The following is a 17,037-nucleotide window of genomic DNA, read 5'->3' on the forward strand; positions in this document are numbered from 1 at the left end:
CACAGACAGGCGCCACGGTAGCCAGGCGGGGCGGGGCGAGCAACGGACAACCAATGGCTGTGCGGGTGTCTACGGCTGAGGTGGGACAAGCAGAGGAGAACGCCGTGCGCGGCGATGTCATTGGCCCGACTGTGGGCGGGGCGACAAGGAGATAGCCAATGGCTGGGCACGGTGCTACGGTAACGTCACCGCGTCCTACAGGGGCCGCACCTGTTACATAAGGGGAGGGGCGGGCCGGCCCCTGTGGCTGGCCCAGGTTGTGCCGGCTGCGGCAACGCCGGTCCGGCCCGGTCCCAACTTGGCTCCCCGGGCCGGGCATGGGGCTGCGGCTGCCGGCGGCGAGGGAGGGCGGCCGGCGGCGGGCCGCGGGGACCATGGCAGAGAGCAATGCAGACTGGATGGGTTCACTACCGGTGGCGCTGCGTTCCTACCCGCTGTCCAACTTGGCCATCCCGGGTAGGTCGGCAGGGAGGGGAGGGGGGTGTGGCGGTGCTGCCGGTGCTGCGGCGGTGCTGCCGGTGCTGTCGGTGTCGGTGCCTCTGGGGCGGCGGGGCCGGGTGCTGCGGAGGGTGCGCTTTGGGCAGCGGTCTGTGCTCTTTCGTGCCCCGCTGTCCGGTGGTGGGCGGGCCCCGCCGCGTCCGGTGCTGTCACCGGCGGTTTGGCCGTGAGGCGCTACCCACGCCTAGGAGCCGGGGCTGGGTGCTTGCTTGGGGAATAGTAGCCAGAGCCCGCTTCGGTGTCCGAAGGCCGGTATGTGCGTAGAGGAATTAGCGAGAGTCCCATCCGCCGCGGGAGACGAGCGGGGACTACAGCTTCGGTAAAGGCTTTGGGGAAGCCCTGACCGATTCACCTGCCTGTCCGCGCTGGCTTTGGAGCAGGGAGCTGTGGCCTCTGGAGCTCCTCTTTAAGGTATCTCAGGTTGCTTAAGCATATTTGTGTGAGGAACGGCTAAGAGAGAGCTGGGTTTGCTCAGCCTTGCGGAGAGAAGATTGAGGGGAGACGACCTTATTGCCATGGACCAGTACATAAAGGGTGCTCCCCACGAGGATGGTGACTCCCTCTTTACAAAGAGTCACATGGAAGAGACGTAGGGTGATGAGGATAAGTTATTCCTTTGGAGATTCTGATTGGACTCCAGAAGAAAATGTTTCCCCATGAGATGAATTAGACATTGGAATCGTCTCCCAAGGGAAGCAGTGGATTCTCCTACACTGGACAGCTTTAAGGCTCAGCTTGACAGGGTGATGGGCCACCTCATTTCAACTCTGCTATGACCTAGAAAGGTTGGACCAGATGATCCGTGGGGTCCCTTCCAATATGGCATTCTGTGGTTCTGTTTGTTTGCATCGACACCTTAACAGCTGGAGCTCATCCAATGGCAGTGGCTTTTTATGGCAGAACCTATGGTTGGTCAGAAGGAAAAGATACAAGCCAGGTGTGAAATGTCCCAGTGTATGACGGTGCACTGAAGATGCTAAAAGGCTTTAGTTAGAAAATTCCCCCCTCCACAGTTAAGCTTAAAAGAACTCCTAGGTCCTACAGGGCTTCTTGAAGTGGTAAAATTGTTGTTGCTTTGGTTGTAGTGATAGATAAACTGGTGAATGAGGAAGACAGCAGATGACCTAAACGTAGGAACAGGGTGACTTCTCATCTGTAAAGGACAAAAACTTCTCAGGGATTGTTTGTAGATGTCATTGAAGAAGGTTTTAAGGGTGGCTTATGCTGAAAGCTAATGTTAAGCTGTAGTCATTAGTGATACAGGCTTAATTTTCATGGCAGTGCCTTAGCTTGCCAGATCCCTTCGGGTGTGGATTGCACAGAGGATATGTGGAGACCCTTTCTTAGAACCAGAGTAACGTCCTCTTTTGTGCCAGCAGAGAATAACCAAAGGACATTTGATGCATGTGGGGAGGGGCTGTGCAGCTCTTGTGGAGCACCACAGCACTCACTGTTGTATTATCTGGTGTAGAACAACTGAAGTGCCAAGTTTTAACCAAAAGTAGTGCCCTTTCCTATCTTGACAGTAGCAGACACATGTTGTGTTCACTTGAACAGGGACGGGGGACAGGAAGGAAAATCTGTGTTCCTGTGAAACTCAAGGGGCTGCACATTTGAAACTTCTGGCAAAGAAATCTGTCTCTGTCTGCGTGAAGAGAAAGAAACTTTCTGTTGCTGCAGCGACTTCAGGGCTTCGAAACTTTGCAGTGTTAGGCTGTAGATCGTCTGGGGGGATGGCCCCTCTCCATAGCTTACAAGCATCCTGTAGTCAGTACTGCAGCAGAGAAACCAAAGAAACGAGTTCTTGTTCAGTAGTGCTCTGCTGTTTTTATAATGAATAGTGCTTCTTTCAAAATGCTTGCAGGGTGTGTTTGTTTGTGGTCACAGCTGGTGTATCTTCCTGTCGTCCCCTGTGTGTACCTCATGCAGTCTGCCAGCAGGTTGCAAAGCCTTTTTGGATAGGTGCTTGGGGAAGAATTTGTTTGGTTGTGTATTTGGTGCTTGACAAAGGAAAGCTTTTGGGAGCCCAAGTGGTGTTACCAGCAGTGTTTGGATGGAAGGGCTTGCACAGAAGAGCTTGCAGTTGAGGCATCTGTTTACAGATGCTGTATTGCTATGCAGGCCAATGCTGTCCTCCTAAGAGAGATGGAAAGTAGACTCCAGCTCAGTTGAGATCATTTTTGTGTGTGCATATAATAGGGGTGGCCTGCTTTTGTCCATCTCCAGGTGTGTTTATTTTCTCCCCTGGAGTGATGGACTCTACTGGTTCAGGGGCTTGGATTTTTTTATCTTACTTCCCCCTCTTCCAGTCACTCTGTGTGTAGAAGCAGAGCTGTAACTCCAGGAACTGAAACCTGAACACATGTTTTAACTATAGTTAAGGTTCAGAACCACAAAACTCTAGTTTTGCTGTGGTTTTGTGTTGGCTTTTTCCACCTTTGGTTTGGTTGTGTGGGGTTTTGGGGGGATTGGTTTGTTTGGTTTGGGGTTTTGTTTGTTTTTAACTTTTTGTTTTGGTTGTGTGGTTGGGTTTTGGGTTTGTTTTTTAACCTTGTTGCACTTTGCCAAAGTATAGCATTTGGAGGGGGGGGGAAATGTTTGCTTTCTTCTCTGTTTTCTCAAGAACAAATCAGTATAATAAGGTTGTTTGAAGTGAAAGAATTGATACATAGAAAATTAAGTGCTTAGATTTATTGTATGATCTTGTAAGTGGGAAAGTCTTAGAACTCACTTGTGTGAAGCTAAGGGTGTGTGGAGTTCTGTTTGTTGCAAACAGTCCTCTGTGACCTCTGAAGGTCCTTTTTGACCTGTATCATCCTATGATTCCCTGATTAAATATCATGTGAAACATGATACTTGAGGGCAGAGTCAGAGCCAGCTGGTAGCAAGTGGTCCTTTAACTGGGTATTTGATGAAGCATACCAGTTTGTTGTTAACATCTTGATTTCACTCTGCCCAAAATGGAGAATTTTTCAGCCTAGATTTTTCTGTTGCCTCTACTGGATCTCCAGATAAAATGCTAAACTGGTGTAGTATCACCTAAGGAAAAGAGATAAGGTTTCCTCTGTGATGCCATGAGAGAAGGAATCTCTTGCAATGAAAAATTGCTATATACCAAGTAACTGAAAGGTCATCAGTTTACGTGCAAGCAGTGTAGTAAATGAAATGAACCACCTTCAAGTGGTGACCTTGTGTGAAACTCCAGAGGATTTCCTTGTAATTACACTCCAAAGTAATCCTCTTTGAATGTGGGATTAAAAATGAACTCTTAAGCATTGTGACTGTGATCCTTGGCAGGATATTGTGTGGTGTGGTATTTGTTTAATCTCAAGCTGGTTTGCTTTAACCAATTTTAGGAAGACATGCACAACTCTTGACACTTATTGCTTTCCTTGCTCATCTCTTAATCTGCAGCTGGCAGTTTTCTGATTTCCCCTCTGAGAGACAGAACACAGAAAAAGCTGCAATGCTCTCACTGATCTACTGCTGAAGTCAATCAGCTATTTAAAAAAGCTTTATTGAGGAGCCTAACCTGTTTCCTGCTTGTAGTTGCACACTGATAGTGCATAGCACCAGTTTGTGTGGCTTCATTTTAATTACTTGCCTTTATGAGTAATTCTTGCAGTATCCTAGTTGATGAGGCGCTAGAGTCTGAGAGATCTGCTGCTGAAGGTACAGCACCACTGTGCAGCTTCATCCAGCATTTGACTGAGTCCTTGTGTTAGGTCAGTGAAAAACTTTTTCTTTCTCAAGATCCACTGCTGAGATCATATTAAGCTTGTGACTGCTGTTTTGAGACAGGAAAACAGTCCAGCAGATGTTCACTACCAGCTAGCAGTGTTTGCTTCTTGAGTGTATTGTAGTTCCAGCCTCCAAGGTCCTGGATGAATGTGATGAGCAGAAGAGAAGGCAGTTCTGTTTTCCTGTGGGTGTCAGTAGTAATGCATTTACTTAACCCTGCCTAGGTTATTCCATCTTGGAATAATGAAGAGCCATGATGTAGCAGGTGGTGCTTGCAATTTTTGATCAAGCTGCTTCCCTAGATTGGTGGTCCCCTGTTCTGGTCCTTATGGTTAGCTGGGAATTTTCCCCCAGTATTGATTTTTCTTCCCTTCTAGAGGAAATTTGTAATCATTTTGATGGGGGTCTGCTGCTGCTTGAAGGAGCACCTTCAGTACTCTAATCACAACATGTTATTCATAAGGAAGCTAATCAAATGTGTCTTCTGTCCCTTGCCTTTCCTCTTCTGCTTCTCTAAGTCCCACAAGTACGAAGGAGTGCATTCAGCAAGCTACCCTGGTGGGAAACTTTTTGATGATGGTTTAGAAAGTTGCTTTTGTTTTTTTTTGTGGTTTGTTTGCTTTTAAGAAGTAGTTCCTGCCAGAAAATCTTCAGGACAGCTGTTCATGGGATTGGGCAAAGCCCAGGTGTGTGGGTGCTGGAGCATATGGGCATCTTCAAGGAGCATGAAGGTTAACCTGGTGTGTCATTGTCCTGAAGGTGTAGGCAGGAAGGAACAGATGGGCTGTGTTTGGGGTAATTTGTTTCATGCAGCTGTGGTGAAACATCTGCTGTTAGTAAAAACTCAGCTTGTTTGGGGAGCTAAGTTCAGTTAAATTGGAGTGACTGGAGGAGACAGCTTAAAAAAAAACAGAAAATTTCCCTAAATGCCAATGTTTTACTTCAGCACTGTGTGACATTAAAGAAGCTTCCACCAGGGGTTTTGGCCTAGAGTAAGATTGATTTCTTTTATTTTTTAGCATCTCTAATGCAGAGCATTTGGAATGTGAAGCCATTCCTGCCTGCATCAGGTTGGGTGGTTGGTGAAGAGCTGCCTGTGGGATGCTAAATGATAGGTGGCTAGAGATGGTGATGAGTTTTACAGTCCCAGAAACCTTTACTCTCATTTTCCTTTCAGAAGAGATGGCCATCTTGGCTTGAGCATGGCTAAAATGAGACCGTGCTGGAGAGCTGCAATGGCTGTTGGAATGTCTTTAACTTTATTGCTTGCTCGTCTTTGGGCAGAGATGTCTCTGTGGCCTTCTAAAATAGTCAGCCTTTGTCTTGTGCCCCAAACTGCAGCACTACTCAAGCTGCTCAGTTTCTCTTTATGACAGTGCAGTCTTTTAATTAACCTTCTAACCAACTGTTAATTGAATGACTTTCCACTGTTTGTTCATGGTACTATCAGTATGGTGGGTTGGACTTGGTGATCTTTGAGGTCTCTTCCAACCTTGGTGATTCTGTGGAAAAACTCTCATAAGCATGCTACTGGTTGTGCCCCTTGCCAGGATCACCCCAAAAAGCCTTAGGCAGAAGTCTAATGGCTTTGATCTAAATTAACTGGTTAGCCTTTACAGCTGGTAGGCTTCTTCATGGGGAGCAGCCCTACCAGCCAAGACTGCAAGGGGGATGCAGAGCAGGGAGGTGTTTCCTGGGGTGAGGAGCTGCTGTGGGTGACTGCCTGATGCCATAGCATGGCTGCTGGCTTCTTGCTGTGCTCATGTCAGGCATGTGTGGATCACCTGGAGCTGGTGGGGCCCTGGATATCTGCTCAGCTCTCTACCTGCTATCTCCAGCCAGCTCTGTTCTGGCACTGTCATGTAAAGCCCTGTGTGCTGCTTTGCCATTCAGCTGGTCAAGCAGAGTTGAAATGGCTCTCAAGAGAGGAAGCAGCTCAGTCCAGTGAAGAGCTGGCCACTAGCATTTTGCTAGATTTTATATTGTTGTTATTTTTCCTCTTTGCCTGCATGACCCTGAGGCAAGCTGCTGAACTTGCTGTTTCCTTGCTTGGTTGTGGTGTAGTGTGCACTGTGGTTTGGCTTCTAGGGGCAGAAGTGGTGATGGGCTTGAGCCTGCATCGACCTTCCAGGCAGAACTCCTTTGGAGTCCTAATTGAAAGGATTGTTGAATCAGCTAAACTGCCCATCTGTTGGGGTAAGGCTCAATGAGGTAATAACCATTAAATGAAAACATCTGTGTGCACATGAGGGCATTTGGTACGATTTGCAGAGGCAGAGTTTTCAGGATGAACTCCTGAAAGGACAAGTCATTTTATTGCCTTGGGTGTCTCCTTTATTGGAGCAGCAAATCTCAGCTCTTGTTAGAGAAGGGCTGTTAAACTGTCTGCACCTTAGTCCATTTGTACATTCCTCTGAGGAACTGGTGTGACAGACAGGGAAATAAATGTAGTGGGGTTATGCAGGAATTCCACTCAAAACCAGCTCTTGGGTCTTAGGGTTTCTTCCTTTATTTTAAAGGGCCACTGCCAACTGCTGAGCCCAGACTGGCTTGTTCTGGAAATGCTACAAAGTGTTCTTAGGACAGCACAGGAACAGCTTCATTCTGTCATCAAGGAAAAATTTTCTTTCTCTTAAAAAAAACTAAGATCTGTCTGCCCTGTAGCATGACTTCACTAGTGCTGAACATGCTGACGTGTGCTTCAGAGAAACTATAAGGTTGGTATAAGTAGCTGTTGCTCTCCTTCCTTCTGGTGTCAACGTTACCATTTGCCTGCCCTTCTGAAAAAGACAAAAAGATGGGAAAGGACTGTGATGAAAACAAGGAAACATTTCCCCAGAGTCCTCTCAGATGAGAATGAGCCCTTGGTCTACACATTTCTCAGCGGTCACGTAAGAGGAGTGCAAGACTCAGCTGATTGATGTTTTCAGAGCAGGTGGATTCACCGAGGCTATGGAATGGCAGGGAAGTGCTGCCCCTTTCTGCTTTCCCAGTGCAGCGGGCTGAGGTGGTTCATAAATAGGAGGTGGTTGGTAGATCACAAAACACCCAACCAACCAAACAAAACCCTCTTAGTGGCAGTAACTCTCAGAAGTGAATTTCTTCTGGGTGGGAAGAGCAGCAAGCTGCCTTGTGATGCTCTCTCTGAGACCATTTTAAGTAGTCCCTTCCTCCATTTTCATTTGTATTTGCTCTCTTCCCCCTCTTCTACCTCCCAGCCCCAAAGGCACAGTGGGAAGAAAACAGGGTAATTCTTTGATAAGGAGAGGAACTTTTCCTAAGAGGCTTGGTCTGTGCTAGGCTGTGTCCTCCCTAATGAGACTGCATGAAAAATACCTAATGGATTCTTTTAGGATTCTATTAAAATACAATCAACCATCTCAGTAGTCTCAGATAATTGATTACCAGCAGGATGTTTGTTATTCCTGCCTCTCCTGCTTTTGCTGGGTAAGTTAGTATGAACTCTTTGATTTGCTGTTCATTAGTGAAGAGCTCTTAAGATGTTAATCTTTCAATTAGAAAATCTGGGTTGTTACTGACCTGAATCCTGTGGACTTCTGGCCTTTGAGAGACGTTTTCTTTGGTCGAGAAGAACATTTGAGGGACAGCCTGAACTTGATAGCCACTTGAATCCTGTGCTCCTAAATGTCTTGTGTGGCACTTGCTGTGCTCTCATGTGCAGTGTCTTGTAATGCATGGGGAAAGCACTTTGTGTGGCGGGCAAAGCTTGCTCTGATTTCAGTTGTCCCCACAGCTAGGGTGATTCCTGCGTGTAAATCACTCTAATGCTCTCAGTGGGTTGGAGCAGTGTGCTGACCGCCTTGCAAGTGTTTAACACAACAGAAGAGGTTTTATTGCCTTTTGTTTTTCCCCATCCTGCCCATGTGAGGCTCAAACCAGATGAGTCTGCCTGTTAGACATCCTGCACTCTCCTGCCTTTCTGCCTTTGTTCTTGTTTACTGGTTAGACTTGTGCAGAAAGTGACTTTAGCTGCTGCTTCTGGCCAGCCCATAGCCTTGCAACCAGGAAGGCATGATGTAACCACAGACATGCTTGGGTCTGAAAAGCCAGGAGCTCTTTTCTTGTTTTCAAGTAATTGGCAGTGGACAAGGATGGTCTGTTGGATGATCTCTCTGCTTCATGTGCCATACAGACAGCCCTCGAGGGTAAACGAAGGTAAATCTACCTGCTTTTAAAAGAGCACTGGGAGGGGTGAGATGATGATGATTCCTCTCCCTGAGCTGCAGCTGTGTAGGGAGAAAGTCCTGATGTGGAAATAAAAGCTAATGCAGAGCGATATGGCTAGTAACTGTTGAAATTCAGGACTTAATAACGCTTTGTTGATTAGCATCATTTGCCTGAGCTCCAACCTGGATTGACTTGGCTGTGACTAAGTAGCATGACAGATAAGCACTCTAGAAAGTTAGTGTGCTGCAGATGTGAAGACAAAAGGCTGCTTCCTAACAATTAGTGCAAAGGCTTCAACAAAAAGGTAATTCTGAATGGTGAAATGGAATCTATTTAACATACAAATTGAATTGAGAAGTGATGTGTTTAACATACAATTAACTTCAGATATTAGTGTAAGGAGAATAAAAAGGAGCTTAAACACATTAATAAAAATGAATCCCCAGTTGCACTTGCTGAGATAAAGTTAAGAGGACTATCCATCACTTTAACAATCTAGTGTCTGGGAGATACCTCTGTAATGCTATTGTAACCATATCATAGCCTTTGATGCTAGAGTGCCTGGGTGTATGGTAAGATGTGGCCACTTGCCTTGAAGCTTCCAGTCTTCATCAGATAAAAGAAATGCAGCCAAAGCAGAGCAGCTCTGTAAGAGCTGATTAGCAGTCCCCTCATTTATTTTTTTATTCTCCCTACAGACTTTCATGCTTAAATTGGCTGCTTGCTGCTTCATGCTGTATTTGATCCATGTGAAGCAGCTGGCAAGTCATCATCTCGGTTTGGTTTTGGGGAAGGCTGAGCATTAGGCTGATGTCACTAGTGAAGCCCACTGGGGTTTGCAGTCTGAATGCTTCTCCGTTCTCATGTACAGTGCCTGCTGCACATGCAAGAACAACCCCTTGAGGCAGCTCAGACCTGGTTTCTGCCCTCTTTGCCTACAGGACAATGAAGAATAAGGCTCTTGACTCCTCTGTGGCTTTGATTTCTCAGTCTGGAAGGTAGAAGCTGCAAATACCTGGGTTTATTAGCTGTTTTGCTGACAACTGAGTTTAAAGAATGGAATTTTTGGAGTCAGTACAGGGTGTTTCTGATTTTTAAGATCTAAAATGTTTTGCTGAGGACACCTTTTGAGCTTCTTTAACTTCCTAGAGAAATTTGGAGAGATGCTCAACATTTGGATGGGGGAACCCTGACTATAAGGAATTTCTTATACATGGAAAAGACCTCTGTGTGTTGCTACAAGGGTTCTGTGATACTCTGTCCACTGTGGTTAACTGTTCAGTGTGACAGCATTGGGGCTGGTCTGTGCCATCTTTCTGGTGTGGGCTCTGGTCTTTGCCTTGCAAATTGTACAGGGTTGGGATGCTTTAGGCTTTTTTCAGAACTCATGCTGTATCAGCAGTCAGCCTGGCTCTTGCCATAGCTGCAGGATGGCTAGGCCACCCATGGAGTTCAGAGGATTACTTTGACATCATGATGAGATCAGCTTAGCATGTAGCTTACCATCACAGCTAAGTTCAATCAGAAGCCAGTGGCTGAGCTGGTAACATAACACAGTGATCTTAAATTAGAGTCTGATGGATGCCTTGGATCCTCCCCTAGTTCTTACCCCACAGCCCAACAAGCTTTTTACTTCAGGTTTTTTGTTTGCCTCTTTCTCATACTGTAGTACAAATGATCTGGGTCCAAGTCTGGCCTGCATGTTTCTCATAGTTGGTGACTGGCCTTCAGTAAATGACCACTGAAAATCTAGTTGAACTTTCATTGTGTCTTTCCAGCCTCACAGTTGATGCTTCTGTGTTGTTCATAGGAGGTGGTCTTCTATCAGCTGTGAAGAGGTAGAGTTTGTTTTTCAGGTGCTCCTGTTCATGTTCTGCCTGGCTGTATCTGGATATAAATGTTGACTTCCTTGTGAATAAGTAGTTCAGTGTCTTAGGACTTTAAGCAGAGCCACAGGGCAGGAGTCTTGAGGATCTTGGGGCACTTGGTGCCATGGTTCAGTTGATCAGATGGTGTTGGGTGATAGGTTGGACTCGATGATCTCCAAGGTCTCTTCCAACCTGGTTAATTCTGTTCTATTCTCAAGTGTGTGGTGAAGAAGTTGCTGGGTGCTTGTGGTTTGTTTTCTTTCTCATTGATTTTTAGAGCTGTAAATCGAATTTAATTTGTGGTAGTGCAAGGAGAAATTTGCTCTTCTATCTTCCATGTGCCTTGTGTGTGGCAGCCTGCAAAGGAAAGGCTTTTGTAGCTGCAAAGTGTCACTTAGGAACACAAGCTGCTGCTTGAATCAGATTTGCTTAGACAACTCTGATTTGACAGCAATGTATTTGGTGCCAGATAAAATTGTCACTCCTCTGTAAGCCAGAATCATCAGTGACTGCAGGAGCAGAAGGATGCAAATGACTCATGCAAACAGCTCTTCTGAGGCTTCTGCACAGTCTTAGTTAGAATGAAAATAAAGTATTGCTTTTATGGCCAAATTCTAGCTTATTAAACAGTGTTCTGCTAATGACCTAAAGAGAGGAAGAAATTCAAATGGATGGAATTGGGAACTCAAACCTGACCCAAGTCTCCCTTCCAAATGTAGAAGCTTGAAAGGCTCATTCTGTTGCATGAGGAGGGAGAGGAAACTTAAATGTCTCTGAACTGCAGCTCATAAAGTCTCCTATGGTTTCTTCTGCAATGCCTTCCCTAGATGTTTGATTCTGTGTTCTGTTTGGGGTTACACGTTTGGAGGTGGGAAAAAATATCTAGGTGTCACTGGGAAGCTGACAGCTACTTTGTGATGCAGTTTACTGTGACAGGTGCTAAAGAGGTTCTCAAGCTGACATCCTTTAACAAACAGCTTTGTTGTTACTTGTCACTTGTTGCTAGAAGATTGGATAAACAGCCACACTTCACACAAGTTGTGAAGGATTTGTGGAGGATTGATCAAATTTGGGTTATGTGTTCATTTGTCAAGCCTGGAAGCTAAACTTCCAAGGTTCCTCTTCATCACGCTGGAGCTGGCTGAAATTCATGGAGAAAGTGCATTTAAGGTCACTGAACTGAAGTTTGGTCTCTGTACAGTCTGTCCTTCCATCTGGATCAAAAAACCTTGACTAGGTAATCCAATTGAGATCATAATCTTGTTTATAGCTCTGACACTGCATCACAGGCAAAGTATCAGTCTTAAGGGAGCACTGCTACACAGATGAGGGTTGGCTGAAAAATTAGGTTCTGTTTAACAGAGTTGCTGTCTGAGAGGAGGAAATTCTGGTGAAGTATAGCCCCTGGAGCAGGGACAAGAACCCTGAGGCATGCAGGAAGGGAACATGTAGATGCTGGCAGCATGGTGCAGGGTCATTGTACCCCCCGGGCAGCTGGAAAAGGAGCTGCTTGTGACTGGAGGTGAAGGTGCTTTTTTTCCCCCCTACTTGAGCAAAGCTGGTGGGATTTGGCTCAATGGAGAACCTCTAATCTGCTGTGCTGAAGGAAGAGGAAAAAAGTAAAAAGGGGGCAAGCAGGGCTGTTAGAGCTCCTGTGGTGTGTTGTCTTGCTGGGGCTTCACAGGGAAGTCATGCCTCGAGCAGTTGCTCCTCTTGACCAGAATGCCACTGCCTGCTCTGAATGATTGGAAATCCCTGGTCAGCCTCAGTCTGTGCTGCATCAGCCTCTGTCCCTCTCTGCTTTATGCTGCCCAGCTGCAGAGCACACTCTGTGCACTGCCCTGTTACCCTTTGTTCTGTTCCTTGGGTCAGCTCTGAAGCTGTTCTTTTGAAGGACCTCTGTTACTCCTCACTTTTGATTCACACTGCTACTGGGTTTTCAGTGGGCAGGGTTTGTGGCCTTTTTTTCCTAGTAAGCACAACTTCTGTCCAGTTTCTCTGCCCATGCACAGGCTGTGTTACAGGAGCTGTTGGACATGCAGGGTCTGGTGACTCTTTGGCTGTTGGTCATTTTGGGTTTGATTTTATATTCCCCATATCTGTGGTCAAAGACACATTCATGAACTTGAATGTGAGCTTGGTGTTGAGCAGCACAGTAATTGGTGCTGTACTTGATTGTTCCACCTCTGTTCAGCCAGTTGTTGCCCTTTGTCCAAGCTACTAATCATTTATTTATGCCCCCCTGGGGCTAAAGTAAGATGTGCTGGTAAGGCATGTGCACATACAGATCCCTCTGTCCAGCACATGGATAATGATAACTGGTTCAAGAGCTTTGAGGTATGATTTACCAAGCAGAATGAAAATAATTGTGCCAATGAATCTGGAGCCTCATCTCAAACCAGCCATGTGCCAAGCTCTGGGAAAGTTTTGGAGATAGACTTGTAGTTTGTACTTGAAGGAAGGTAGGAAGGAAGTTTCCTTCATGATTTATACTTGGCTCATGGTCATGATTTTCAGGGTGTGGTGAACTGGGGAAGAGATCAGACAGACCCTCAAGTTAGCATTTAGAATAAACCAAACCAGCTTGGAAGAGACCTTCAAGATTGTGTCCAACCCACCATCCAACACCACCTAATCAACTAACCCATGTAACCAAGCACCCTGTCAAGTCTCCTCCTGAACACCTCCAGTGATGGTGACTCCACCACCTCCCCAGGCAGCCCATTCCAATGGGCAATCACTCTCTCTGTGTAAAACTTCCTCCTAACCTCCAGCCTGAACCTCCCCTGGCGCAGCCTGAGGCTGTGTCTAAAATGGAGCTGTAAAGGATAGCCTGAAAGCATAACTCTACATGCATGGCAGGGTTGCAGAAGGCTGTTTCTGAGCTCAGAGCACAGGGGTCTGTGTGTTGGGTCAGTCAGCATTCTGAACTGTTTCTGGGTTTTGTTTCCAGGGTCACACGATTCCTTCAGCTACTGGGTTGATGAGAAATCCCCTGTGGGACCAGACCAGGCCACAGCCATCAAACGCTTGGCCAAGATTTCTTTGGTTAAAAAGATCATGAAGAAATGGTCAGTGACTCAAAACCTGACTTTCAAAGAGCAGCTGGAAGGTGGCATCCGCTACTTTGACCTTCGTGTCTCGTCCAGACCCGGGGAGATGGGGCAAGAGATTTACTTCATCCATGGCTTGTTCGGCATCAAAGTGTCGGATGGACTGAAGGAGATCAATGCCTTTCTTGAGCAGCACCCTAAGGAAGTCATCTTCTTGGATTTCAACCACTTCTATGCCATGGATGACAGCCATCACTTCTTCCTGGTCAACAGAATCCGCTCAGTTTTTGGATCCAAGCTCTGTTCTGTGGAGTGTGTGGAGTATGTCACACTGCAGTATATGTGGGAGAAGAAACAGCAGGTGAGGAAAGGATGTGTAACCCAGGAGGCGAAGATTGAAGTGGTTTGGGAGTGGTTGCCACTCAGTGATGCTGGCCCAAGAATGCTGACAGCAGGTGTGAAGCCCACTAGGGCTTCCTTTATGCAGCACTACAGGCTGGGGACAGAGTGGCTGGAAGCAGCCAGGCTGAAAGGTTGACAGTAGGCTGAACATGAGCCAGCAGTGTGCCCAGGTGGCCAAGGCGGCCAGTGGCATCCTGCCCAATATCGGGAGTAGTGTTGCCAGCAGGAGCAGGGAGGTCATTCTGCCCCTGTACTCAGCACTGCTTAGGCCACACCTCGAGTCCTGTGTCCAGTTCTGGGCCCCTCAGTTTAGGGAAGATGTTGAGTTGCTGGAACGTGTCCAGAGAAGGGCAACAGAGCTGGGGAGGGGTCTGGAGCACAGCCCTGTGAGGGGAGGCTGAGGGAGCTGGGGTTGCTTAGCCTGGAGAAGAGGAGGCTCAGGGGAGACCTTCTTGCTCTCTACAACTACCTGAAAGGAGGTTGTAGCCAGGTGGGGGTTGGTCTCTTCTCCCAGGCATCCAGCACCAGAACAAGAGGACACAGTGTCAAGCTGTGCCAGGGGAAGTTTAGGCTGGGTGTTAGGAAGAAATTCTTTACAGAAAGAGAGATTGGCCTTTGGAATGTGCTGCCCAGGGAGGTGGAGTCACCATCCCTGGGGGTGTTCTGAAAGAGTGTGTTGTGCTGACTTGTAGTGGCAAGGATTGAATCAGTCAGGACTGATTCTGGCAGGTGTGAGACATGACTGAGGTGTCTGCAGAATTCCATGGCTGCTTTGCAGCCCTCCAAATCTACAGTGGCAGGATTCATTAAGCCTCTTCTGTGGTAACCACTCACACACTAAGAATAGGGCTGCAGTGACTGCATGCCACTGTTTAAATTGGCACAGGTGAGGTTTTGAGGGGTTCCTCTGAGCTGGTGGGGTCAGTGCTGGGGGCCAAAGTGAGTCATTTGTAAGTTTGGGTGTGAATAAAGTGTGTTGTGTCTTTACATGCTGCCCTCTGATAGAGAACCCCTTTAGAAGGCGTGAAATACAGAGCAGGTGGAGGGAGGACTTTGCTGAGAGCAAAGTGGCTTTGGCACCTCATGCAGGAGGAGCGAGTGGAATGCTGCTGTGCCAGTCAGCCCAGGACACTTCAGCTGTTCAATGGAGGCATGCAGGAGAGGGCATGGCAGCTGAAATCCTTAAGTGCAGATGATGATCTTCTCTGGCAGTACTTGGAAATGCTCTCAAACTGAGCACTTTGAGTGACATTTCAGTGTACTCCTGGCAGCCTTTTCATTTTAGACTGATGACCCTTGAAGCCTGAAGCAATCTTATGCTCACAACCAGCAGAAGTGATCTCCATCTCCTTTACTGGCAGCACTGTAACAGATTTACTGATGCCTGTGGCTTGGGAGTAGCTTTTAGCTTGATCTGGTTTTCAGCTGCTGTGCTAACTGCACCAGTACTACATAAGCACAAGCAAGACCAGATCTCACAGTATCACCAAGGTTGGAAGAGACCTCAAGGATCATCAAGTCCAACCTGTCTCCACAGACCTCATGACTAGACCATGGCACCGAGTGCCACATCCAATCCCTCTTGAGCCCCTCCAGGGATGGTGACTCGAAGTCTGTGGTGACAGGTTGGACTCGATGGTCTTTGAGGTCTCTTCCAACCTTAGTGATACTGTGATTCCTCCCTGGGCAGCCCATTCCAGTGGCTAACAACTCTCTTAGTGAAGAACTTTCTCCTCACCTCCAGCCTAACCTTCCCATTTACAGATAAATTTATATCATTGGAAATCTGTTTTCTCCTGTTTGTTTGTTTGTTCTGCCAGGTCCTCATATTCTACCACCACCCTTTGTATGAGGAGTACCCCTTCCTGTGGCCAGGGAATAAAATGCCAGCACCCTGGGCCAACACGACCAACGTCCACAAACTGTTGCAGTTCCTGGAGACCACTCTGGAGGAGCGGAGTCGCTACGGCACTTTCCACGTTTCCCAAGCCATCCTCACCCCGCGGGTGAAGACCATTGCGCGCCACCTGGTCCGCGGGCTGAAGAACACGCTGGTTCACAGGTGAGCACCTGCCTTCCTTTCTCAGTTGTGTGCCTGCCAAGAGGCTCTGAGGAAAGCAAGAAACTCTGAAATCACAGAATCAGTGGATAGAATTAGCCAGGTTGGAAAAGACCTTCAGGGTCATCGAGTCCATTGAGGCTGGAGAAGACCTCTGAGATGCACATCAGCTCAACCATGGCACCAAGTGCCACATCCAGTCTTTTCTTAAAGACCACCAGGGATGGTGACTCCACCACCTCCCTGGGCAGTCCCTCCCAGTGCCTAGTTTGCCTTTCTGTTTTGCTTAGAAATGAGACTTGATGAAAGCATGCTGTTTGCTTCCTCACTACTGCAGTTACTGAAACAAGGGATTTTTGAAGATGGTGAGATAACAGCAGATCCCTGTCTGTGCTTCCTGCTCATTGGAGCTCTTTCTGAATGGGAGGGATGTGAAGGACATTGAGACACTTGAATGCATCCAGAATAGGGCAACGAGGCTGGGAAGAGGCCTTGAGCACAGCCCTGTGAGGAGAGGCTGAGGGAGCTGGGGTTGCTTAGCCTGGAGAAGAGGAGGCTCAGGGGAGACCTTCTTGCTCTCTACAGCTACCTGAAGGGAGGTTGTAGCCGGGTGGGGGTTGGTCTCTTCTCCCAGGCATCCAGCACCAGAACAAGAGGACACAGTGTCAAGCTGTGCCAGGGGAAGTTTAGGCTGGAGGTGAGGAGAAAGTTCTTCACAGAGAGAGTTGTTAGCCATTGGAACATGCTGCCCAGGGAGGTGGTGGAGTCCCCATCCCTGGAGGTGTTCAAGAGGGGATTCGATGTGGCACTTGGTGCCATGGTTCAGTCATGAGGTCTGTGGTGACAGGTTGGACTTGATGATCCTTGAGGTCTCTTCCACTCTTGGTGATTCTGTGCTATGGACCAGACCTGTTGTTTCCCAGTATCACAGTTCCAAACCAGTGATTCATTCCAAATTGGCTGATCTTGAATTTGGGGTGAAAACACTTGCCCCAGTCTTTGTGGGCTGAGTTTTTCATTCCTCTATACAGGTCTGTCTCACTAACTTCAGTAGCAGCCAAAGATGTGTGGCATGGGGCAGTCATTTATCTGGGAGATTTTTAACCCAAAACCAGAGTAACAGTTTGCTTTCTTTATAGCTTGGACTGTTACACAAGCCATTTGCCTCATGACTTAAGTCTGTTCTAATGAGTTTTGCATTGCCAGCAGTTTTGCCATGTTTAAAGCA

The 17,037-nt window shown here is 47.3% G+C and overlaps 1 protein-coding gene across 2 annotated transcripts in view; it reads left to right on the plus strand.

Annotated features, from left to right (window-relative positions):
- The first annotated feature begins 232 nt into the window (after positions 1–232).
- Positions 233–17,037, plus strand: part of PLCXD2 (phosphatidylinositol specific phospholipase C X domain containing 2) — a 44,787-nt gene continuing 27,982 nt past the window's right edge. For both annotated transcript variants that reach the window (XM_068163099.1, XM_068163097.1), the window contains exons 1-3: positions 233–456; positions 13,249–13,709; positions 15,571–15,812. In XM_068163099.1, coding sequence (XP_068019200.1) covers positions 318–456; positions 13,249–13,709; positions 15,571–15,812 — 842 coding nt within the window. In that variant the 5' untranslated portion in view covers positions 233–317. The remainder of the gene's footprint in view (positions 457–13,248; positions 13,710–15,570; positions 15,813–17,037) is intronic.

Source organism: Melanerpes formicivorus, unplaced genomic scaffold, assembly GCF_026170545.1.
Source record: "Melanerpes formicivorus ecotype bairdi unplaced genomic scaffold, bMelFor1.0.p_v2 SCAF_70, whole genome shotgun sequence".
In the NCBI taxonomy this organism is placed as follows: domain Eukaryota; kingdom Metazoa; phylum Chordata; class Aves; order Piciformes; family Picidae; genus Melanerpes; species Melanerpes formicivorus.